Source organism: Spinacia oleracea, chromosome 5 (assembly GCF_020520425.1).
Source record: "Spinacia oleracea cultivar Varoflay chromosome 5, BTI_SOV_V1, whole genome shotgun sequence".
Lineage (NCBI taxonomy): Eukaryota > Viridiplantae > Streptophyta > Magnoliopsida > Caryophyllales > Amaranthaceae > Spinacia > Spinacia oleracea.
Genome location: NC_079491.1, coordinates 53,434,438 through 53,456,153, shown reverse-complemented (window position 1 = coordinate 53,456,153; position 21,716 = coordinate 53,434,438). Strand labels below are relative to the sequence as shown.

Sequence of the window (21,716 nt, the reverse complement as noted above, 5' to 3'; positions counted from 1 at the left end):
AAAATTTACTTTTCTTTATTCCATGCTGACGTGGACGGTCTTGTGAAAAATATGTATAAATTGACGTATTTTGGGAATTTAACGTGCTTTAAGAAATATTGAAGGAAATCACTCAAGGTAAAATATAGTCGAGTTACAAGTATGAAAAAGACGAGTGACACGTCAGCAATTAGTTAACACGCTCCCATAAAAATTAAGATACATTGCATTATCCCAAGCCCAAAAGATTGAGTCCAAATTACGTGTCATTCCATTGCATGTTTTCGAGCCCAACGCTCGTTCGAAGTCCTTGGCCCGTGTCCAAAATCGTCGCATGTTCGCGAGCCAAAAAGCTCAAGTTCAAAGTCCAAAGTTCAGGTCCTTAGTTTAGTTTTCAGTCCATAGGGTCGACGATCATGTTATTAGGCCCATGCATGAGTCCAAGTCGTTTGCATCCATGCACATTCATTCATTTTATTTTAAATTTTTTAATCATTTTGCCTATTTTTCTATTTTTCACCAACCATTTCTTTTCCTAAAAAGTCCATTTCGTTTCTGTATAGGCGAGTCGAGTCATTGTGGATCAGAAAGCCCAGAGGCAGGTTCGTTTAGACCGAGTCACAGGAAAGTCTACCAATTTTGGTCCGGAAAAGGAAGAGATCTCATTCTTTCCGGGTTATTGCCACTACCAATCTATTTGACTTTGGTTCCCATGAAACTACGACTCAAGACCAAGCGTTTCGCGAGCCACATGTCACGACTACAAACTTAGGAACATCGATTCAGGATTGCACGTTTCCTAGTAAGAAGACAAAGAAATAATAATTCCGGGATTATTTATTTCAAGAACTAGATTTTTCTACTTTTATGCCAATCATGGAGACATAAGGCCCTGTTCTTTAGAGCTGAACTGAACTGAACTGAACTGAACTGAATTGAATTGAATGCTCCTGAACTGAACTGAAATGAAGTGAACTGAATTGAACTTAACTTAACTTAACTTAACATAATATATTACCGAAATAAATAATAAATAATAAATAATAAATAATAAATAATAAATAATAAATAATAAATAATAAATAATAAATAATAAATAATAAATAATAAATAATAAATAATAAATAATAAATAATAAATAATAAATAATAAATAATAAATAATAATAATAAATAATAATAATAATAAATAATAAATGATAAATAAAGAATAATTATTAATCAATAACTAAATAACTATATAATAAATAATAATAATAATAATAATAACAATAATAATAATAATAATAATAATAATAATAATCTGTAATTGATTAATAAATAATTACAATAAATGATAAATTTTAATAATAATAATAATTCATACTACCTCCGTTCCTAAATGATCTTTACGATTACTATTTGCACGGTAATTAAGGAATTTTGGTGAACATGTGATGGTGGGGTAACAAATGGAAAATGAGTGGCTATAAATTGTCCACCAATGTGAGTGGGTGGAAACTAATATTAAAGTATTGTGAGTGGGTAAGTTATGGTGGGCCAAATAAGAGTAAAAATGGAATAAAGTAGAAGTGTAAAGAACTTTCAGGAACGGACTAAAACGGAAAGCGTAAAGAACTTTTAGGAACGGAGGTAGTAGTTAATAACTAATAACTAAATAATTAATAACTAATAATTCGTAACTAATTAATAAAAATAATAATAAATTATACTCCCTCCGTTCCTAAATAAGTGTCACATTTCCTTTTTTGGTGTTCCCTTATAAGTGTCACATTTCTATTTTTGAACATATACTTTTCCCACTTTTCCATACACTTTTCCATAAACTTTTCCCACTTTTTCTATAAATCATGATTACTTTTACTTACACATTCTACACTTTTCCAATTTTCAATCCCCACATCCACTTTTATTTATACTTTATTCAACTAAACAATTATCTACTTTATCATTTCCCCAAAAAAGACATTTTCCCAATCATTAACTCTTACACACTTTACAATTTTATTAATTACCGCGCCGGATCCCAAATGTGACACTTATTTAGGAACGGAGGGAGTATTAATTAATAATAAATAATTAGTTATAAATAATAATAATAAGTAATATAATAATATGAATATAAATATAAATAATAAGTAATACAATAATATAAGTAATATTAATAATAATAATAATAATAATAATAATAATATTATTATTATTATTATTATTATTATTGTTATTATTATTATTATTATTATTATTAAGTTAAATTAAACTGAATTAAACTGAACTGAACTGAACTGAACTGAACTGAACTGAATGCTCCTGAACTGAACTGAACTGAACTGAATTGAACTGAACTGAACTGAACTGAACTGCCAAATAAGTCCTGAAACTGAAATTAAGCCAAAAAGAACAGGGCCTAAGTCAATGAAATTGGCAAGGGTCTCGAGAAAATCACCTATTTCATCACCGACATGGATATTAGTAAGAAGAGTGTCCAATCTGGGTCTTCCCCGACTTTGCTCAAGAATCTAGAAGGAGCAATTCACAAGATTGCTAAAAGTGATTCATATTATGAGTCCCCAGGGATGATGACAAATATAAGGTGAAGCTTCCAAAAAGTCCTCTACGGCGGATTTCCCCAAATTCAAATCCACCGGGAATCCTGTCTACCACTTGAGGAAATTATGATCAACCATGATCATCAAGGGTGTAAAATTTTCCAAATTATTACCAGTAGCTTAAATTGAGAAAGGTGAATTACATTTGAAGCCATTGTGAGAATGAGGGTGTTGTGGTGAAGGATAGAGAATGAGGCGTGGGGGTGAGGGATGGTGGAGGAAGGAGGAAGGAGAGATAGAGGTGTTCTGGTGGCCATGGAGGGAAGAGGAATGAAAGATGAAGGAAGAAAAAAGAAACGGAAGGAAAAGAAATTTTTTTTCTTTTAATAAATTATAACGAATGGTTACATGACACGTGTGTAGGTTACCTATTGTATCAGGTTGGTGACCGGTTGGGTGCAATAGAAATTAATGGGGTGTAAAGGTTACATTACTAGATAATAATCCAAATGTAGTATTATTAATGGAAAATCTTCGAAAAGGTTGGATTATTTAAACTAAATTTTCCAATCGTTTAATGTGTACGTTAATGTGTAGGTACGAAAAATCATTTGATTGTCATTACTAACATTGTTTTTGGTTAGTTTTAATGCACAAATTCGTTCGTTAATATTATATCATTATTTGTAATTAACTTGTCTCATGCACACGAATAGTGCAATAATCGTACCTTTAACTATTTTATTTTTGAACTAATGCATTAAATCACTTAACGAGTAAATCTGGGACAAATGTTCGTGCAAGTATCCAACGTTACCCCCTAGCTTCTGGCAGACTGCACTGGGTGTCTGCGCATTGCGCCTGGTAAAGCGCGGTCCGCTAGATTCTGGCGCAATTGGTGGTCTTTGCTTGTCCTAAGGCTGAATGTTTCTGGTTCTATAAAATTTACGGTAACCTTTGTTTGTTCCTTTTTGTAGGCATGATAAATCAATTTAATTATGTGATTTATATGTTTAATCGTGCAATTAATTATGTTTTATGTCGACTTATGTGTGTTTTGCATGGAGAGATAATTAGGAGCAAGCGCTGGCCACATAATCATGTTGCGTGCGCTGGAACTGGTGCACTACGCATGATCCAGCGGGGCCCATGGATGCTAGAGGGGGGCATTGTAATTCTACGATGTGCGCTAGGTTCTGGCGCACTCATCCAAACCTGGCGTGAACATTCTACTTTGTTGCTCTTGCGCTTCGCTCAATCCTCATTAATTACACGCTTTGTAATTAATTAATTGTGTGTTATTGTAATTAAATTATGTTATTTAACTTTCATTTAATTTGTTAAACAAAGGTAATTAATTTTGTACAATTTTATTAATTTATATAATTATTGTTGTCTAACTCATTTTATTTTGTAACGTTATACTAAGGGTAGATTAGTAGTTTTACCCACGCGAATGACCTCCTCTCACAAACATTCTCTTCATAATTATTTCTCTCTCTCCTTTCAACTTTCTCTCTCCTCCTGCGGACTCCCGCATTTTCTCCCTCCTCTCGTTCTTCTACGTCTCTCGTGCCAATGATGGAAGATCCAATTTATTCATCGTCATCACAAATCTGTGGTTTGGTAAGTTAAATTTACTCGGTTAGTTTTGTATTTTTCCTTCAATTCAATTTTCGATTGAAGTTTATGCATTTGATACAATCTTTCAAGTTGATTTTGCTCAAATTTGGGGTTTTCTTTTGATTTTGTGGAATTAGCTTTATTGGAATTCAATTGATTATGTTGTGTAGTTTCCATGAATGGACTTCATGTTAGGTTATGATACATATAAAGCATATATATTTCATGCGGTAAAACCATAAAGCCAGGCATCCAAATTAATTGCCACATAACAATTAGCATAATTTAGGATGCATACATTTGTAGCGTGCCCTCCCTAGCTGCTCCCGAACCGAACAAGAACAAGTTTAGGACTCCAAGTGTAGTCCCACCGTAGATAGTCCACAACACGTTCGAATCCGCCTTAGATTTAATTAACTAGAATTGCACCTAAGGTTTTAAGTTATTCGAATAATTTGTGGCAAATTAACTTTAGTTTTAATCCTTAAAACTAAGTGAATACTTGAATTGGAGTGTTTATAAATTGTGAATGCCATCACCTATTTATAGGGTTGGAATAATGGAATTAGAAGTCTACTAGGTTTCAAATAATCTAATCCTATTAGAATTAGACATTAATTAAAACTAATAAGTTATTGTTTAATTAAACAACTAACTCTAGTAACTTTAGGTAAATTAATCTTAATCTAATCCTAATTGCTTAAGGATTCGATGCATGCACGAACTCAACGCACACACGCACGCACAACCCACGAGGGGTGATGGACGCGCGCACACGGAGCAGCTCGGCCCACAGCGCTGCGCGCAGCCCACTGCTTTGGGTGCGCTAGTTGCCTTGCGCGTTGGGCCTGGCCTTGCGTGCTGCTTGGCTGGGCCTGTGTGCCTTGGCTTGCTGTGTTGCGTGCCTTGGCTTGCTGTGTTGCGCGCATGGGCTTGCTAGGCGCAGGCCTAGCTTCGTGCTGGGCCTTGCGTCTAGCAGGCTCGTCCGATGTTTATTTCGTACGACGCGCTTCCGATTAATTTCCCGATTTCGGAATTCATTTCCGATTCGAACAATATTTAGTATTTTCGATTCCGGAATTAATTTCTGTTTCGAACAAATATTTAATATTTCCGATTCCGGAATTATTTTCCGATTCCGATAATATTTTCGATTCCGACAATATTTCCGTTTCCGGCAATATTTCCGATTCCGACAATATTTCCATTTCCGATAATATTTTCCAATACGTACCATGTTTCCGTTTCCGGCAACATCTACGACTTGGATAATATTTATATTTCTGATACGATCCATATTTCCGTTTCCGGCAATATCATCGTTTCCGGTGTATTCATAATTTTCCTGATTTCAGCTCCCACTGGAACCGAGATCCGTCGATTCCGACTATCCATAAATGGAGTATTTAATTCCTTTAAATACTTAATCCGTTCACGTACTATTTGTGTGACCCTACGGGTTCAGTCAAGAGTAAGCTGTGGATTAATATTATTAATTCCACTTGAACTGAAGCGGCCTCTAGCTAGGCATACAGCTCACTTGATCTCACTGAATTATTAACTTGTATAATTAATTAATACTAAACCGCATTTATTAGACTTAGCATTGAATGCATACTTGGACCAAGGGAATTATTTCCTTCAGACTCCCACTTGTCCTTAGGGACAAATGTGCATTTCCTAATTCCTTTGTCGCTTGATGCTTGCTCATGAACATAAGGTAAGAGTTGTCATCCTTATTATGTCCAGAGGTATTTCTCGGTTTCAGAGTTCAACTGATCAAATAAACAGATAATCATAACCTATGATTCATCTGAGCACGGCCATGCATTTTACAGTTTCTAGCTCTCCGAGTGGCCTTGTACAACTTTCAGCATCTCATCCCGATTTATGGGAGGACAATCCCAATCTTGCGATCTTGAGATTAGACTTCGTTTGATAGGTGATTACCCGAGCGTTGCCTTTATAGCCTCCTTTTACGGTGCGACGGTTGACAACGTCAAAGTAACTAGTTCTCAAACAAGTAATCTCAAATCACTCAGGTATTGAGGATTAGTTCTCAAACAAGTAATCTCAAATCTCCAGCTTGTCAGAGGAGATGCTGCAAAGTGTAGATTGTAGCAAAATGTAAATATGTATTCCAATGTGTATGTAATGTACAATGTAATGTGTCAGGCGTTGTGGCCTAAATTGTAGTTTGTAATTTGTAAAGTTGTAAGATGTAATTTGTACAAGTGTATTTGCAATGTTTGAGAAATATGAAATAAAATGACGAAGTTTCCTTGTATCTGTTTCTTTGAACATGTCTTGGTGTATGACTTTTCCTCAACTTGCATTCCTGTGTTTGCATTTCGTTTATCCAACCCTTCCTCTTCGTGTCGAACTCGTCATCATGTGGGCATCATACTGTCAACATAGCGGAGCGTGAGGATTGGCCGTTGGTGGAGCCAACTGATGAGTGACATTTATGTCACTCTTAGGATAGTATTTTGCCTCTTTTTATTCTTGTCTTTGTTTGTTTTCCTCCCCTTTTATGCTCATATTAGTCCCTTTTGCTCTTGCATGCTTAGTTGACTCGGTTTCAACTAATTACTGTCCTTTCACCTCGTTTTTCTTATTTTTTGTCAAGCTTTTGCTTTTCACGGGTTTTTAAATTTGTAAGAAAACGAGTAAAACAGACCAAAAAGTCAATGGAAGTCAACAGTATCAAGGAAAGCTCGAAGTGGAAGAAGGGAGACAAGGAATCAAGAATCCAAGATGTTCGGCCGAACTTCAGAAGTGTTCGGCCGAACCGAAGCAGAACAGCCTGAAGTTATCAAGCACAGAGTTCGGCCGAACATTCCCAAAAGTTCGGTCGAACTTACCTATGTTCAGCCGAACCTCCCCAAATTGTTCGGCCAAACCACGCAATCAGTGGTTCCTGTTTACTCCCAAGTTCGGCCGAACCTGCCTTATGTTCGGCCGAACTTGCCTCTTAGTTCGGCCGAACTTTCTCAATGTTCGGCCGAACCTGCTGCCAGCGCTGAGCCATTTTTCGGGACTATTTAAAGCATTTTAGGAGCTTTTAGAAAACCTAGTTTTTTACAAAAGTAGTATGAAATTAATTTTAGAGAGAGAAAGGAGGAGAACTTCATTCATTGCTCATTGTATTGCTTGGGATTCTCCCTAATCTTGGATTTTGAAGCTTCATTGTAAAAATTCTCAACTCGTATTTCCATTTAATGTCATTAATTTCTGATTTTTCTTACTTTGTCTGTTATTTTTCTCATTAATCAAAACCCCCCAAAAATAGGCACTTTTATATTTTCCCTTCCTACTTGTTTGATTGTTTATCTTTTCCTAATCCTTTATGATTAGACTTACTAGTTTCTTTGCTAATCTCTTGAGATTTGGTGATTTTGATTGTATTGTGGATGATGGTTTTGCCTATAGATTTGATTGCCATGATGAAACTAGCTTGAACTATTTGGTTAGGGATTTTTGCTTTGATTATTCAGAAATGCATACTCCCATTGAATTTATCATGTTGAAATTTGTAGTCAAGTCCATGAGTGAGTAGTTCTCATCTAGGGGTTTGGGTGTAGCCTAGGGTTTTCATGTATGGGGTTTTAAGGTAGGATTTGCTAGTTTTGCAATTAAATGTATAAGTTGGGGGGTCCTCGTTGCTTGCTTGGTTAGACGTAACTTTGCTTGGTCAATGGAACGCGATGCATTGATTTGGCAAGGGATTGTAAGTCATTGCCTTGTATGATTTCGATCGGATTTATTTTGATTGGTTCTTAGGCTTTGGGTTGATTGCGGAAGCATGATTCGTTGCTTGAGAATTTTAAAGATCGATTCCCCTTTCAATTTGTCTTTGCAAGTTTAGTTAATTCTCAAATCCTTATTTCCCTCATTTCATGTATCCCTTGGTGAACCCCAATCCCCTAGTGTTTTTAATCCTTGTTCAACATTCTAATCGCTTAGTTTGAATATTCTTTCTTTTTCAACAACCAATCCCATTTCGAATTAGCTTATGTTAGCATTTCTAGCTACGGAACTCGCGATTCCTTGTGGATATCGACCCTTTGCTTGCCACTCTACTTGATTCTTGTGGTTAGTTTAGGTATTTAAGTTGATTTAGGTGTAAGACTAGCAACGACCTAGTTTTTCCCTTTATCAAATTGGCGCCGTTGCCGGGGAATTGCGGCTAAGTTTAGTAGCTTTTAGTGTATGAGCCTAGTTCTTTTAATTGCTTTCCTCTTTTCCTTTTTGATTGTCAATGCTAATGTTTGCTTGAGTGTGCATGCCAAGAATTCCTAGAGTATCTCCCCTCATTCCTCAAGATCCGAAAATTGAGCGGACATTTCGTGCTAGGCGTCGAAGCTTGAAACGAGCATCTAACAACATAGATCATCAAGAGGAACCCGTTTTTCCTTTTGAGCACGAAGAACTAGAATATTCGGATGGAGAGACGGAAAGTCTCCGATCTTTCAAGAGTAGTTCAAGTGATACATTTCATATGGCGCATGATTTGAGGAGTTATGGTGCCCCCGGGGCCTATGAGGCAAAAAGTGCCATCTCACTTCCAGCCTTGGAGGCTACCGAATTTGAGTTACGGCCCGCACTTATTGGGATGGTTCAAAGGAGCCAATTTACAGGGTCGAGACTTGAGAGCCCAAGGGAACATCTAAATACTTTTGTCGATTATTACTCCACTGTGAAACACAATGGGGTAACCCAAGAATACATTCGAATGGAACTCTTCAAGTTCTCCTTGATCGGTAATGCAAGAAAGTGGCTCGATGACCTCAAGCCAAACTCATTGACCTCTTGGAATAAGGTGATGGAGGCATTCATCAACAAATATAGTAGCCCCGCACAAACCGCGGACTACCGGTCCAAGATGATGACATTCAAGGAAAGGACCGATGAAACCCTTCAAGAGTCATGGGAAAGATTTAATGAGCTTCTTCGCCAATGCCCACATCATGGCATAGAGATGGAAGTGCTTCTCCATTTCTTCTACCACGGACTTTCTAAGGCTTCTAGGACTGCCCTAGATGCGGGAGCCGGGGGGCCAATCATGAAGAAGAGCTTAGAAGAGGTTTTTGACATCATTGATGATGTGGTCCGAAATTGTGACGATTGGAACGATGATAGAAGAGAATGTGACAAGAAAGGAGGAAGGTACGACCTTGAGCCGATCCATGCTTTGAGCACCAAGTTTGATGCTCTCGTTACACAACTTCAAAGGTCCAATTCTATCCCTTCTTGTCCTTCCACTCCCCAATCCCCTTCTAGTGTCATGTCTTGCGCTTTGTCTTGTGATTATTGTGGTTCATTTGGGCATCCCTCTTCATATTGCTATCCTTTCGACCAACCCATGGAACAAGTTAATGCGTTTAATAATGCAAACAACCAACGGTTTGATCCTTGTTCCAACACCTATAACCCCGGTTGGAGGCACAACCCAAGGTTTAGTTGGAAGGATGATCAAACCCAGGGTCAAAACCAATTTCAAAACCATGGGAATAGTCGAAATCAAGGCAACTATGAAGGTGGAAGTTCAAGCTATTATGGGGTCCAAGGAATCAAAACTATGCCCAAAATTTTCAAAATCAAGGTCAATCTTCAAATTTCCAAAGAACACCATCACCACAAAGATATCAAAGTCAAGGGAGCTACCAAGGTCAATCCTCTTCTTCTTCTCAATTTCAAAAACTGGCTCCACCACAAAGCTTTCAAAATCCTCCTCCCGGTTTTCAAAGACCACTCCTCAATGCTCCACCTCCTCAAGAGTCCAATATTTAAACAATATTGAAAACATTCATGACTCAAGTCAACCAAAAGTTTGATTCCATGGCCACCCATAATAAAATGCTTGAAACACAAATTGCGCAATTGTCTTCCTCTAATGCTTCAAGAGTTCCCGGTTCTTTACCCCTCAAGGGATTAGTCCCGGTGAGACCCATCAAGCCAATGCTATTGTGAAAAGAAGTGGGAAAAACCTTGTGAATTCAACTACTAAGAGTCCAATTCAAGGAGAGAGTGAGCCCATTGATAAGAGTGAGCCTATTGTTGATACCACCATAGACGAGGAAGAGGTTGTGGTGAGTGAACCAATGGTTGTTGAAGTTCCAAAGAGAGTGGTCCCACCTTACGAGCCCAAATTGCCTTTCCCATCTCGTTTTGCCGGAGCTAACCTTGATGATCAATTTGCAAAATTCCAAAAAGTGCTCAAGAACCTTTATGTGAACATTCCTTTTGCCGAAGCCCTTAGGCAAATGCCTACTTATGCCAAGTTTTTGAAGGAGATCCTAACCAAGAAGAGGTTGTGGATGTGGTTGAGACTATTAGCCTACCCGAAAGTTGTAGTGCCATTATCCAAAACAAGTTGCCCACCAAATTGAAAGATCCCGGGAGCTTTTCCATCCCTTGTGCAATTGGGGAACTTGTCATAGATAAAGCCCTATGTGATTTGGGAGCAAGTGTGAGTGTAATGCCTTTCTCTATTTTTCAAAGGTTGAATGTGGGGGAGTTGAAGCCTACCCAAGTGTCCCTCCAATTAGCCGACCGTTCGGTGAAGCTTCCATTGGGAAAGGTAGAGGATGTGCCTATGAGGATCGGGAAGTTCTTTATTCCCGTAGATTTTGTGGTCTTAGAAATGGAGGAGGACCCTAATGTCCTAATCATCTTAGGAAGACCTTTTCTTGCCACCGCGGGAGCAATCATAGATGTGAGAGGTGGTAGACTATCCCTTAGTGTGGGGGATGAGAAAATTGAGTTTCAACTTAACCAAATCATGAGATGCCCCTCCCATATGGATGATTGTAAAAGAATTGATATCCTTGATGAGATTGTCAATGAGTCTATGAGCATGCATATGCATTCTACTAACGATGTTCTTGAGTATGTTCTTGTTCATGACCCCAATGAATGAAATGCCACCATGGAGACTCAAGAGATGCTTTTAGCAATGGATTGTGAAGATCCCTTGGTGTCCGTTGAGACCACCAAGGAGGTAAGCAAGCTTGAACTCAAACCCCTCCCATCTACTCTCAAATATGCATGCTTACCTTGATGATGCGAGTCCGGTGATTGTCAATGCTAAACTCAATGATGAAGAGCTTTCCAAACTCTTAAATGTTTTGAGAAAATATAAAAAGGCCATTGGGTATAGCATTGGTGATTTGAAAGGGATTAGCCCGGATTTTTGCATGCATCGAATTGTTCTTGAAGAAGGTCATAAACCTTCCATTGAGCCTCAAAGGAGATTAAATCACAACATGAGGGAAGTGGTATGGAAGGATGTGGTAAAACTATTGGATGCGGGAATCATTTATCCGATTTCGGATAGTAAGTGGGTTTCCCCCGTCTAAGTAGTACCCAAAAAGGGGGGAATGACCGTCATTAAGAACAATAATGATGAGTTGATCCCCACTAGGGTTGTGACCGGTTGGAGCATGTGTTTAGATTATCGCAAACTAAATACCGCCACCCGAAAAGACCACTTCCCTCTACCATTCATTGATCAAATGTTGGAAAGGCTTGCCAAGCACAAATATTTTTGTTTCTTGGATGGATATTCGGGATTCTTCCAAATTCCCATCCATCCAAGTGACCAAGAAAAGACAACATTCACATGCCCAATTGGCACCTTTGCATATCGAAGGATGCCGTTTGGTTTGTGCAATGCTCCGGCAACCTTCCAACGATGCATGATGGCAATATTTTCGGAATTTCTTGAGAAAATCATGGAAGTCTTCATGGACGACTTTAGTGTCTATGGAGAGGACTATGATTCATGCCTAGTCAATCTAGGAAAAGTATTGAAAAGATGTGAAGATGTGAACCTTGTTTTGAATTGGGAAAAATGTCATTTTATGGTTGAGGAAGGCGTTGTCCTTGGTCATGTGATTTCAAGCAAGGGAATCCAAGTTGACAAGGCCAAAATAGAAGTGATTGAGCAATTGCCTCCCCCAATCAATGTCAAGGGGATTCGTAGTTTCCTTGGTCACGCCGGTTTCTACCGGCGGTTTATCAAGGATTTCTCAAAAATTGCTAAACCACTATCTAGTTTGCTTGTCAAGGATGTCCCTTTTGTTTTTACTAACGAGTGCCTTGAGTCTTTCAATAGGATCAAACAAGCTCTTTTCACGGCACCCATTATTCAACCCCCCAATTGGGAGCTACCATTGATGCTAGTGATTTTGCCATTAGGGCGGTGCTTGGGCAAAGAGAGTGTAAGGCCCTTCATGCGATTGCTTATGCAAGCAAGACTCTTGATGATGCACAAGAAAATTATGCCACCACGGAAAAATAGCTTCTTGCGGTTGTCTATGCCTTAGAGAAGTTCCGTCCTTATCTCCTCGGTTCCAAAATTGTCATTTACACGGATCATTCGGCCTTGAAGTACCTTCTTGCCAAGAAGGACGCCAAGCTAAGGCTTATTCGTTGGATCCTTCTCCTTCAAGAATTTGATATCGAGATCTGGGATAAGAAGGGAACCGAGAATCTAGTGGCGGATCACTTGTCTAGGTTGGAAGTGAGGGGAAGTGGTGAAAATCTCCCCATTGATGAGACTTTTGCGGATGACCACCTCTATGCTATTCAAACCAAGGCCACTCCTTGGTATGCCGATATCGTGAATTTTCTAGTTTGTGGGGAGATTCCTCCGGACTTCACCCCCCAACAACGGAGGAAGTTAAGGCATGATTGCAAGCACTATATTTGGGATGATCCGTGTCTATTGAAACGAGGTGTTGATGATCTCTTGAGGAAGTGTGTCCCGGATGATGAAATTCAAGGTGTTCTTCATATGTGTCATTCGTCACCTAGTGGTGGTCACATGGGTGCCTCCAAAACCACGACAAAGGTTTTGCAATCTCTTCTATGGTGGCCATCTCTTTTCAAGGATGCTTGGGTTTTTGTGAAGACTTGTGATAGGTGTCAACGAATTGGGAATATCTCCAAGAGGGATGAAATGCCTCAAAATCCCATCCTTGAGCTTGAAATTTTTGATGTATGGGCTATTGACTTCATGGGGCCTTTCATATCTTCGCAAGGGAACACCTACATTCTTCTAGCGGTTGATTACGTGTCCAAGTGGATTGAGGCCATTACCACCCCTACAAATGATGCTAAAGTGGTCATCCGATTCTTCAAGAAGGTGATATTTCCTAGGTTCGGGATGCCCAAGGAAATTATTAGTGATGGTGGGTCTCATTTCAAGGGTGCTTTCTCAAACCTTCTCTCCAAATATGGTGTCATCCAAAGGCGAGGCTTATACTACCATCCTATGACAAGTGGTCTTGCGGAGGTCTCTAACCGCGAGATCAAAATCATTCTTGAGAAGACGGTAGCCTCGAACCGTAAGGATTGGGCTTTGAAGCTTGATGATGCCCTATGGGCCTATAGAATGGCCTACAAGACTCCCATTGGAACAACACCATATAAGCTCGTCTATGGGAAGAGTTGCTACCTCCCGGTAGAGATGGAATTCAAGGATTCAAGTGCCATCAAGCATATAAACTTTAATCTAAAGAGTGCGGGTGAGAAGAGGCTCCTAGACTTGCATGAGCTAGAGGAATTGCGCATGAATGCGTATGATTCGGCAAGTATCTACAAGGCCAAGTCTAAGGAATATCATGACCGGAAAATCACAAAGAAGGACTTCCAAGAAGGTGAGAAATTCTTATTCTTCAACTCAAAGTTGAAGCTTTTTCCCGGAAAACTCAAATCCCGGTGGAGCGGTCCCTTTGAGGTAAAGAAAGTGTTGCCCTATGGTTCATTGGAGCTTTGGAACAAAGACAAATGTGACTTCTTCAAGGTCAACGGTCATAGAGTGAAAAAGTATTTCGAAGGAGCCCACATTGGGACGGTTTGCACAACACATCTCCAAGAAATCACTTGATCTTCTCCGTGAAGACACGTCAAGCTAGTGACGTTAAAAGAGCGCTTTTCGGGAGGCAACCCGGTGATCTCTAACCCTTGTCCTTTAATTTTTTCTTTCACTTCTTTATTTTTTTTTGGCATTTTTGGTGTTTGGTGAGCTGTTGTTAGTCATCGGTTTTTGAGTATATGATGCATGGCTTGAATGAGAAGGGAAAGGGGGAGCTTGTTTTGAATCAGGTCAAGTTCGGCCAAACAATGTAGAGTCCGGTCGAACCAGTCAAAATGTTCGGTCGAACCTCATATTCTTCGACCAAACTACTGGGAGATCAGAATCCCCCAAAACTGGGGTTCGACCGAACTTTTAAAGAAGTTCGACCGAACTTGAAGGAAAGTTTGACCGAACTCCTTCTTGTTCGGCCGAACTTTCAGAGAACAGAATGTCCCAAAATATGGGATCGGACGAACTTTTAAAGAAATTCGACCGAACATGAAGGGAAGTTCGACCGAACTCCTTGTTCGGCCGAACTTTTCAGAGATCAGAAAATCTTGGTTCGACCGAACTTTTGAAGAAGTTCGACCGAACTTGAAGGAAAGTTCGACCGAACTCCTTCTTGTTCGGCCGAACTTTTCCAAGAATCAGGAACTCAAAAAAATGAGTTCGGCTGAACTTTGCCAAAGGTTCGACCGAACTTTAAGCAAAGTTCGACCGAACTATTGAAATTGTTCGGCCGAACCTGTCGGGAAACAGAAGCTCTCAATTTGCAAGTTCGGCCGAACTTCGCAGGAAGTTCGACCGAACATTAAGGAGTTCGGACAAACTCTCTTAATGTTCGGCCGAACCTGCTGGGAAATTCTGCCCCCTTTATTTTCTTTTGCCCGATTCTCTCTCCTCACATTCAAGATTTTCGACCCTCATTGTCTCTTCTACTCTCATTTTCTCTCATCCTCATACTCTATTGCAAACAAAATTCAACTCCTCTCCATACTCCATCACAAATCCTTACTCCTTTCACTCACAAATCAACTCCACAACAACAAAATCTTCATTCAAGTCCACAAATTCTTCAAAAAATCTGATTTTTTTCTCAACTTTGCGAATTTGGGAAAATTCATCAACGTTCTCAAATTCTTCAAATTGATTGTAAGTAAGGGTGTTTTATTGTTTTATTCATCTCCCTAATGGTTTTGAGTAGTCTAATTTGCATCTTATTACTTGTTTTCATGGTTTAATCTTCGAAATTCATATGTTAGGGTTTGAGAAATTGTTGATTGTGAATTGAGAAATTATTGATTTTTATTTGCTTTGTTGATGGATTATGTGTTGTTGGTAGTTTATATGTGTTGTTGATGGATTATTACTTTTGTATGTATTGTGTTTCAACAGGTGTGGTTGTAGTTTTGGAGGTTGAGTTGAAATTTGTTGGGGGTGTGTTATTGGAGTTGATAGTTGTCTCTTGCATTGGGGATTTGTTGGTGTTGCTCTTGTGAACCTTGTGAAGTAACCTTTGAATCATCTACCGAACCCTCAAACACATTATGCCTCCTAAGCCAACAAAAAAGAGAAGTGGGGGAGATGTTGGTTCTTCCTCACAAATTATCCCACCCACTAATGTCTCAACAACCTATGGCATCCAATTCGAGTCCCAAAAGCATTGGGACAACTTTGAGCGGCTCTCCTCTAGAAAAATCCGAGCCACCAAATTCTACCATGAGCCTACTCTAGTCTCACTTGGGATTAAGGATGAAGTGATGCTATTGGTTGAAAACTTTGGATTAAAGGAGTTCACGAAGCTACATTGCGAGACCTATACTAGGCTCACCTTAGAATTCCTATCCTCCATAGAGACAACTTCAACGGATGATGGGTTGCAAATCCACTTTCGGCTTTTCAATGAATCACATGAGTTAAGCTACTCCGAGTTGGGTGCACTATTTTGTTTCCCCCAAGATGGTGAATCCCACACCAACTTAGCCACCACTCTAGTAGCCAATGGGTTTGCTTATAATGAGAGCGATTGGTGGAGCCAAATCACCGAGCATAACTTATTCCAAACAAACCAATCCAAGGCACCGGAAATCATTCACCTAGCCCTCCGATATTTCTCTCGAATACTTGCCTATTCCATCTTTTTCAAAGCAAGTGTAGGAGCCATGATTAAGGATGAGGTTGCTAGTCTATGGTTGGCCGACAAACCACGGCCGCATTTCCGCTACGATTGTGTAGCATCCTTCATTAGCCGATGCTTGGGTACTAGGGATGGGATCGTGAAGGGAGAAATCCACATGGGAGCCATGGTCACCCTCATTGCCAAGAGGATGAACAAAGGGAAACTTACGGTAAGGTTGAATGGTCTCGCTAACATTGGTGGCCCGGATGATAAGTTTCTCAATATTGCGGCCCTCCAAAGCCAACGGTTCATCAACTACACCAAAAGGAAGGATGCTAGGTGGATCGCCGTGGTCTACAAGGAGCAAGAGTGGTATGTCCTACCAAACCACAACCTCACAAAGATTGATCGCACCAAAGCCCCCCCGTGGGCCATCGAAGCACAAGACATCCCGGATGATCTAAGCTTGGCGGTAACCGAGCCACCGCAACAAAGGGTGAGAGCACCCCGCCAACAAGCTCCCCAAGGGGAGCAAGGTACGTCATCTTCTTCTACCCCCTCCCCATTTAGCTTTGAGGGTATTCAAAGTACCCTTAGTGATATCCTTCACGGGCAAGATCACTGGGGGTACTATGCATGGGCAAACTATGATGTTAATGTGAGGAACAACCTCATTGACCCGTACTTGAACTACTCTAACCACCCGCCCCAAGAAGGGCCAATTCCTCGTTGGGGGGGGGGAGATGGCATACCACTCACCTATCCATACTATAGCGGTCATGTTCCCCCCGAGGAGAGAATTGCCCCTCCCCCTCCATATGATTGGACTAGGCCGGGCGGGGCGGACTTTGCGTATGACCCGGCATGCCCCGATGTTTACCCTCCCCATTCTGAAAATTGGGGGGCTTGTTGGGGGACATACCAAGCGCCATCCATGTCGGTTTGCCCCACCGCCCCTAGATATGATTGGCCACCCTACACCGACGCCTCCGGGCCCGATGTGGATAGCCAATACAACATCTCCCCAACCCCGCCCGATTTTGTTAGTGAATATGACCCATCGGGCATCTATTATCCCTACCGACCTCCCCAAGAGGACGGTGATGATCGTATGGACGATGCTTGAGTCTTTCCCCCCCCTTTTTTGTGCCTTGATTAGATTATGTTGCTCGAGGACGAGCAAATGGTTAGCTTGGGGGGAAGATTTTAGCTAGCTTGGGGGGATGTTACTTGGGAGCATGTGTTGGGTTGGAAGGGGTAGCTTTTGGTTGATGTTGCTTGTTGGTGCTTTTTGTTGGTGGTTGTTGGTTGTGGATATTGGTTGTTGCTTTCTTGTTGCTATTGCTTGTTGGTTGATGGTTGGTGGTTGTCGCTTTTGCCATTGTGTGTTGGTAGTGTCGGTTGTTTGACGATATTGCTTGTTTGTTTGATTTGGCTTGCTACGAGTATGATTGGTGTATGCTTGTGGTGCTTGATTCATGTCTCATCGATATCCTTAGTGGATGATCGCTCCCATTTCTAAAAATCCAAAATGACTAACAATTTCTCTCTTTTGAGTTTTCTTCTCTTGATTTTTGTTATTTTCTTTTCGCTTTCTTTTCTTAATTTTTGCTATTTTCTTCTCTTAAATTTTTGTTATTTTCTTTTCTTAATTTCTAAAAAAACTTAAAATTACAAAAAGATTTTTCAATTATTATTTTTGTTTTCGCTGTTTATTCAACTTTCGCAATTTCCTTTTTGTAAATAAAATAATAATAAATAAAAAAAATAAAAAAAAATAAAAGAAGAAAAAAAAATCTTTCTTTATTACTTAATAAACGGTCAAAAATGCCCAAGGACAATGCCCAAATGATGAAATCTAATGTAGTTCCCTTTTTTAGGCCTTTGTGGGAATTTGTAGGAATTGTTCTCGGAAAAATGTATGCTAGAGTTAGGGTGTTCTAGGAGTTGCTTAATCTCTATTGCTCCTTGTACCACTAAAGTTAGTCTTCAACCGTGCAATTGCCATCTAGCTTGAAAAATGGTCTAATTTGCTCATCATTGAATAAAAGTAGCCCAATATGTGGTCCCTTGAGCCCCTAAGTATACCCTTATTCCCTCCAAAGTGAAACTCTACAAAAGACTTAGTTTTACCTTCGTGTCATTCAATAAGTGGCATCATAAGCCACAAGTGTATTTTTTTTCATCTTCTTTGTTCAAATAAAGTTTATTCTTGTAAAGAGAAAATCCCATAATAAGGGAAAAAAGAAAAAGCCAAAAGCAGTTAAAAAAGGCGTGAAAGAAAAAAAAAGAAAAGAAAAAGAAAAAAGGAAGTCTAATAAGAGGTCAATTTGTGGATGTCTCCCACGCTTAGTTTTCACTCGTTCATGTCTTGAGTAGAGGGAAGCAAAAGGGGGTCTAATCGTGCATTTGGGGGAGGTGGACCATTATTCTTGGACTCTTTTAACCAAAGTATAGCCTATGAAACCTTTTGAATAGCTAGATGTGCTCTAATATACCAAGTAAAAGTGCTAATAGAAGTGTCCTCTAGCAATTTAGATTAGTCCTCACCTTTACTCCTAACTTTGGCATACATTTGGAAGAAGCTTTTCCAAGAAGTCACTCAATTGTCTTAATTTGTGGACCACTTCCGTGATGGGTTAACTTGGGCATGATCGTGTAGTTTAATTTTCTTTATTTCTATTTTCATTTCAGTTCTGGGTAAAACTCGAGGAAAACCCTTGCGAGATCTCCCTCGCCCTCTAGAATGACTTAGGGGTTTAAAGAACTTATTGCATGTGCTTAAATGCAATCGTGATTCCTACGACAGTGAGTTAGTGTATATTCTCACCCCCGTTTTCCCCTTTTGGTTTTGTTTGAATAAAATCTCGTCTTCCCCTTGTTCTTCACTTGTTTTGCTTGAGGGCAAGCAAAAGTCTAGCTTGGGGGAGTTTGATGAGTGACATTTATGTCACTCTTAGGATAGTATTTTGCCTCTTTTTATTCTTGTCTTTGTTTTTTTTCCTCCCCTTTTATGCTCATATTAGTCCCTTTTTCTCTTGCATGCTTAGTTAACTCGGTTTCTCCTAATTACCGTCCTTTCGCCTCGTTTTTCTTAATTTTTGTCAAGCTTTTTCTTTTCACGGGTTTGTAAATGTGTAGGAAAACGAGTAAAACGGACCGAAAAGTCAATGGAAGTCAACGGTATCAAGGAAAGCTCGAAGTGGAAGAAGGGAGTCAAGGAATCAAGAATCCAAGATGTTCGGCCGAACTTCAGAAGTGTTCGGCCGAACCGAAGCAGAATAGCCTGAAGTTATCAAGCACAGAGTTCGGCCAAACATTCCCAAAAGTTCGGTCGAACTTACCTATGTTCGGCCGAACCTCCCCAAATTGTTCGGCCGAACCACGCAATCAGTGGTTCCTGTTTCCTCCCAGGTTCGGCCGAACCTGCCTTATGTTCGGCCGAACTTTCTCAATGTTCGGCCGAACCTGCTGCCAGCGCTGAGCCGTTTTCGGGACTATTTAAAGCGTTTTAGGAGCTTTAAGAAAACCTAGTTTTTTACAAAAGTAGTCCGAAATTAATTTTAGAGAGAGAAAGGAGGAGAACTTCATTCGTTGCTCATTGTATTGCTTGGGATTCTCCCTAATCTTTGATTTTGAAGCTTCATTGTAAAAATTCTCAACTCGTATTTCCATTTAATGTCATTAATTTCTGATTTTTCTTACTTTGTCTCTTATTTTTCTCATTAATCAAACCCCCCCCAAAAATAGGCACTTTTATATTTTTCCTTCCTACTTGTTTGATTGTTTAGCTTTTCCTAATCCTTTATGATTAGACTTACTAGTTTCTTTGCTAATCTCTTGAGATTTGGTGATTTTGATTGTATGGTGGATGATGGTTTTGCTTATAGATTTGATTTCCATGATGAAACTAGCTTGAACTATTTGGTTAGGGATTTTTGCTTTGATTATTCGGAAATGCATACTCCCATTGAATTTATCATGTTGAAATTTGTAGTCAAGTCCATGAGTGAGTAGTTCTCATCTAGGGGTTTGGGTGTAGCCTAGGGTTTTCATTTATGGGGTTTTAAGGTAGGATTTTCTAGTTTTGCAATTAAATGTATAAGTTGGGGGGTCCTCGTTGCTTGCTTGGTTAGACGTAACTTTGCTTGGTCAATGGAACGCGATGCATTGATTTGGCAAGGGATTGTAAGTCATTGCATTGTATGATTTCGATCGGATTTATTTTGATTGGTTCTTAGGCTTTGGGTTGATTGCGGAAGCATGATTCGTTGCTTGAGAATTTTAAAGATCGATTCCCCTTTCAATTTGTCTTTGCAAGTTTAGTTAATTCCCAAATCCTTATTTCCCCCATTGCATATATCCCTTGGTGAACCCCAATCCCCTAGTGTTTTTAATCCTTGTTCAACATTCTAATCTCTTAGTTTGAATTTTCTTTCTTTTTCAACAACCAATCCCTTTTCGAATTAGCTTATGTTAGCATTTCTAGCTACGGAACTCGCAATCCCTGTGGATATCGACCCTTTGCTTGCCACTCTACTTGATTCTTGTGGTTAGTTTAGGTATTTAAGTTGATTTAGGTGTAAGACTAGCAACGACCTAGTTATTCCCTCTATCACCAACGACCCTCCGCTTAAGTCAGTATAGGGCGACATGAAATGAAACGAAGTTACGACAGGAAGAGGGAAGGAAAGAGTTCAGAAAAAATACTAGACGAGGTGGTGTCGTATATGTTTGTTTGCTCCTTCCAGGTGTTCGTTCGTGCCAGCTTCAAGTTGTGACCTGCAAAACAAGATGATGGCGTGAAGGTTGGCCGTTGGTGGAGCCGACGGCCCTCCGATGCCTAAGTCAGTAATGATAATGAAGAAAAAAGAATTGAAAAAGTAAAAAAGACAAGGATAGGGGACTTATCTGATTTTGTTGTCGTCTCAGTTGTGCCTTATCATGGTTGCATCCGAGGTCGTCTCGGGTTCGGAATATGTCGTGCAGTCCCCAGTTTGGGGATGTGTCGTGCAGTCCCCACTTTTGGAATATGTCGTGCAGTCAAAGGGTTCAGAAGTGGTACAACTTCAAGTGCATTGCGTTCTAGCTCCTTGGGATGGATGTACCGTCTCTGTCAACCAATGAAGGAAATAATGCCCTTGGTCCAAGTATGCATTCAATGTTAAGTCTAATAAATGCGGTTCAGTATTAATTAACAAGTTAATAATTCAGTGAGATCAAGTGAGCTGAATGCCTAGCTAGAGGCCGCTTCAGTTCAAGTGGAATTAATGATATTAAATCCACATCTTACTCTTGACTGAACCCGTAGGGTCACACAAATAGTACGTAAACGGATCAAGTATTTAATGGCATTAAATACTCCATCTATAAATATTCGGAATCGACGGATCTTGGTTTCAGTGGGAGCTGAGATCGTCACAGGCAAGAAATGAATACTCCGGAAACGATGATATTGCCGGAAACGGAAATATGGATCGTATCGGAAATATAAATATTATCCAAGTCGTAGATGTTGCCGGAAACGGAAACATGGTACGTATCGGAAATGGAAATATTGCCGGAATCGGAAATATTGCCGG

General features: G+C 39.8%; 1 protein-coding gene across 1 annotated transcript; it reads left to right on the top strand.

The window, feature by feature from the left end:
• Window positions 1-8,435: 8,435 nt before the first annotated feature.
• Window positions 8,436-11,072, top strand: LOC110788427 (uncharacterized). The gene is made up of 3 exons (XM_056829651.1): window positions 8,436-9,821; window positions 10,057-10,365; window positions 10,413-11,072. The coding sequence occupies exons 1-3, from the start codon at window positions 8,436-8,438 to the stop codon at window positions 11,070-11,072; spliced, it is 2,355 nt and encodes a 784-aa protein (XP_056685629.1).
• The last annotated feature ends 10,644 nt before the right edge of the window (window positions 11,073-21,716 follow it).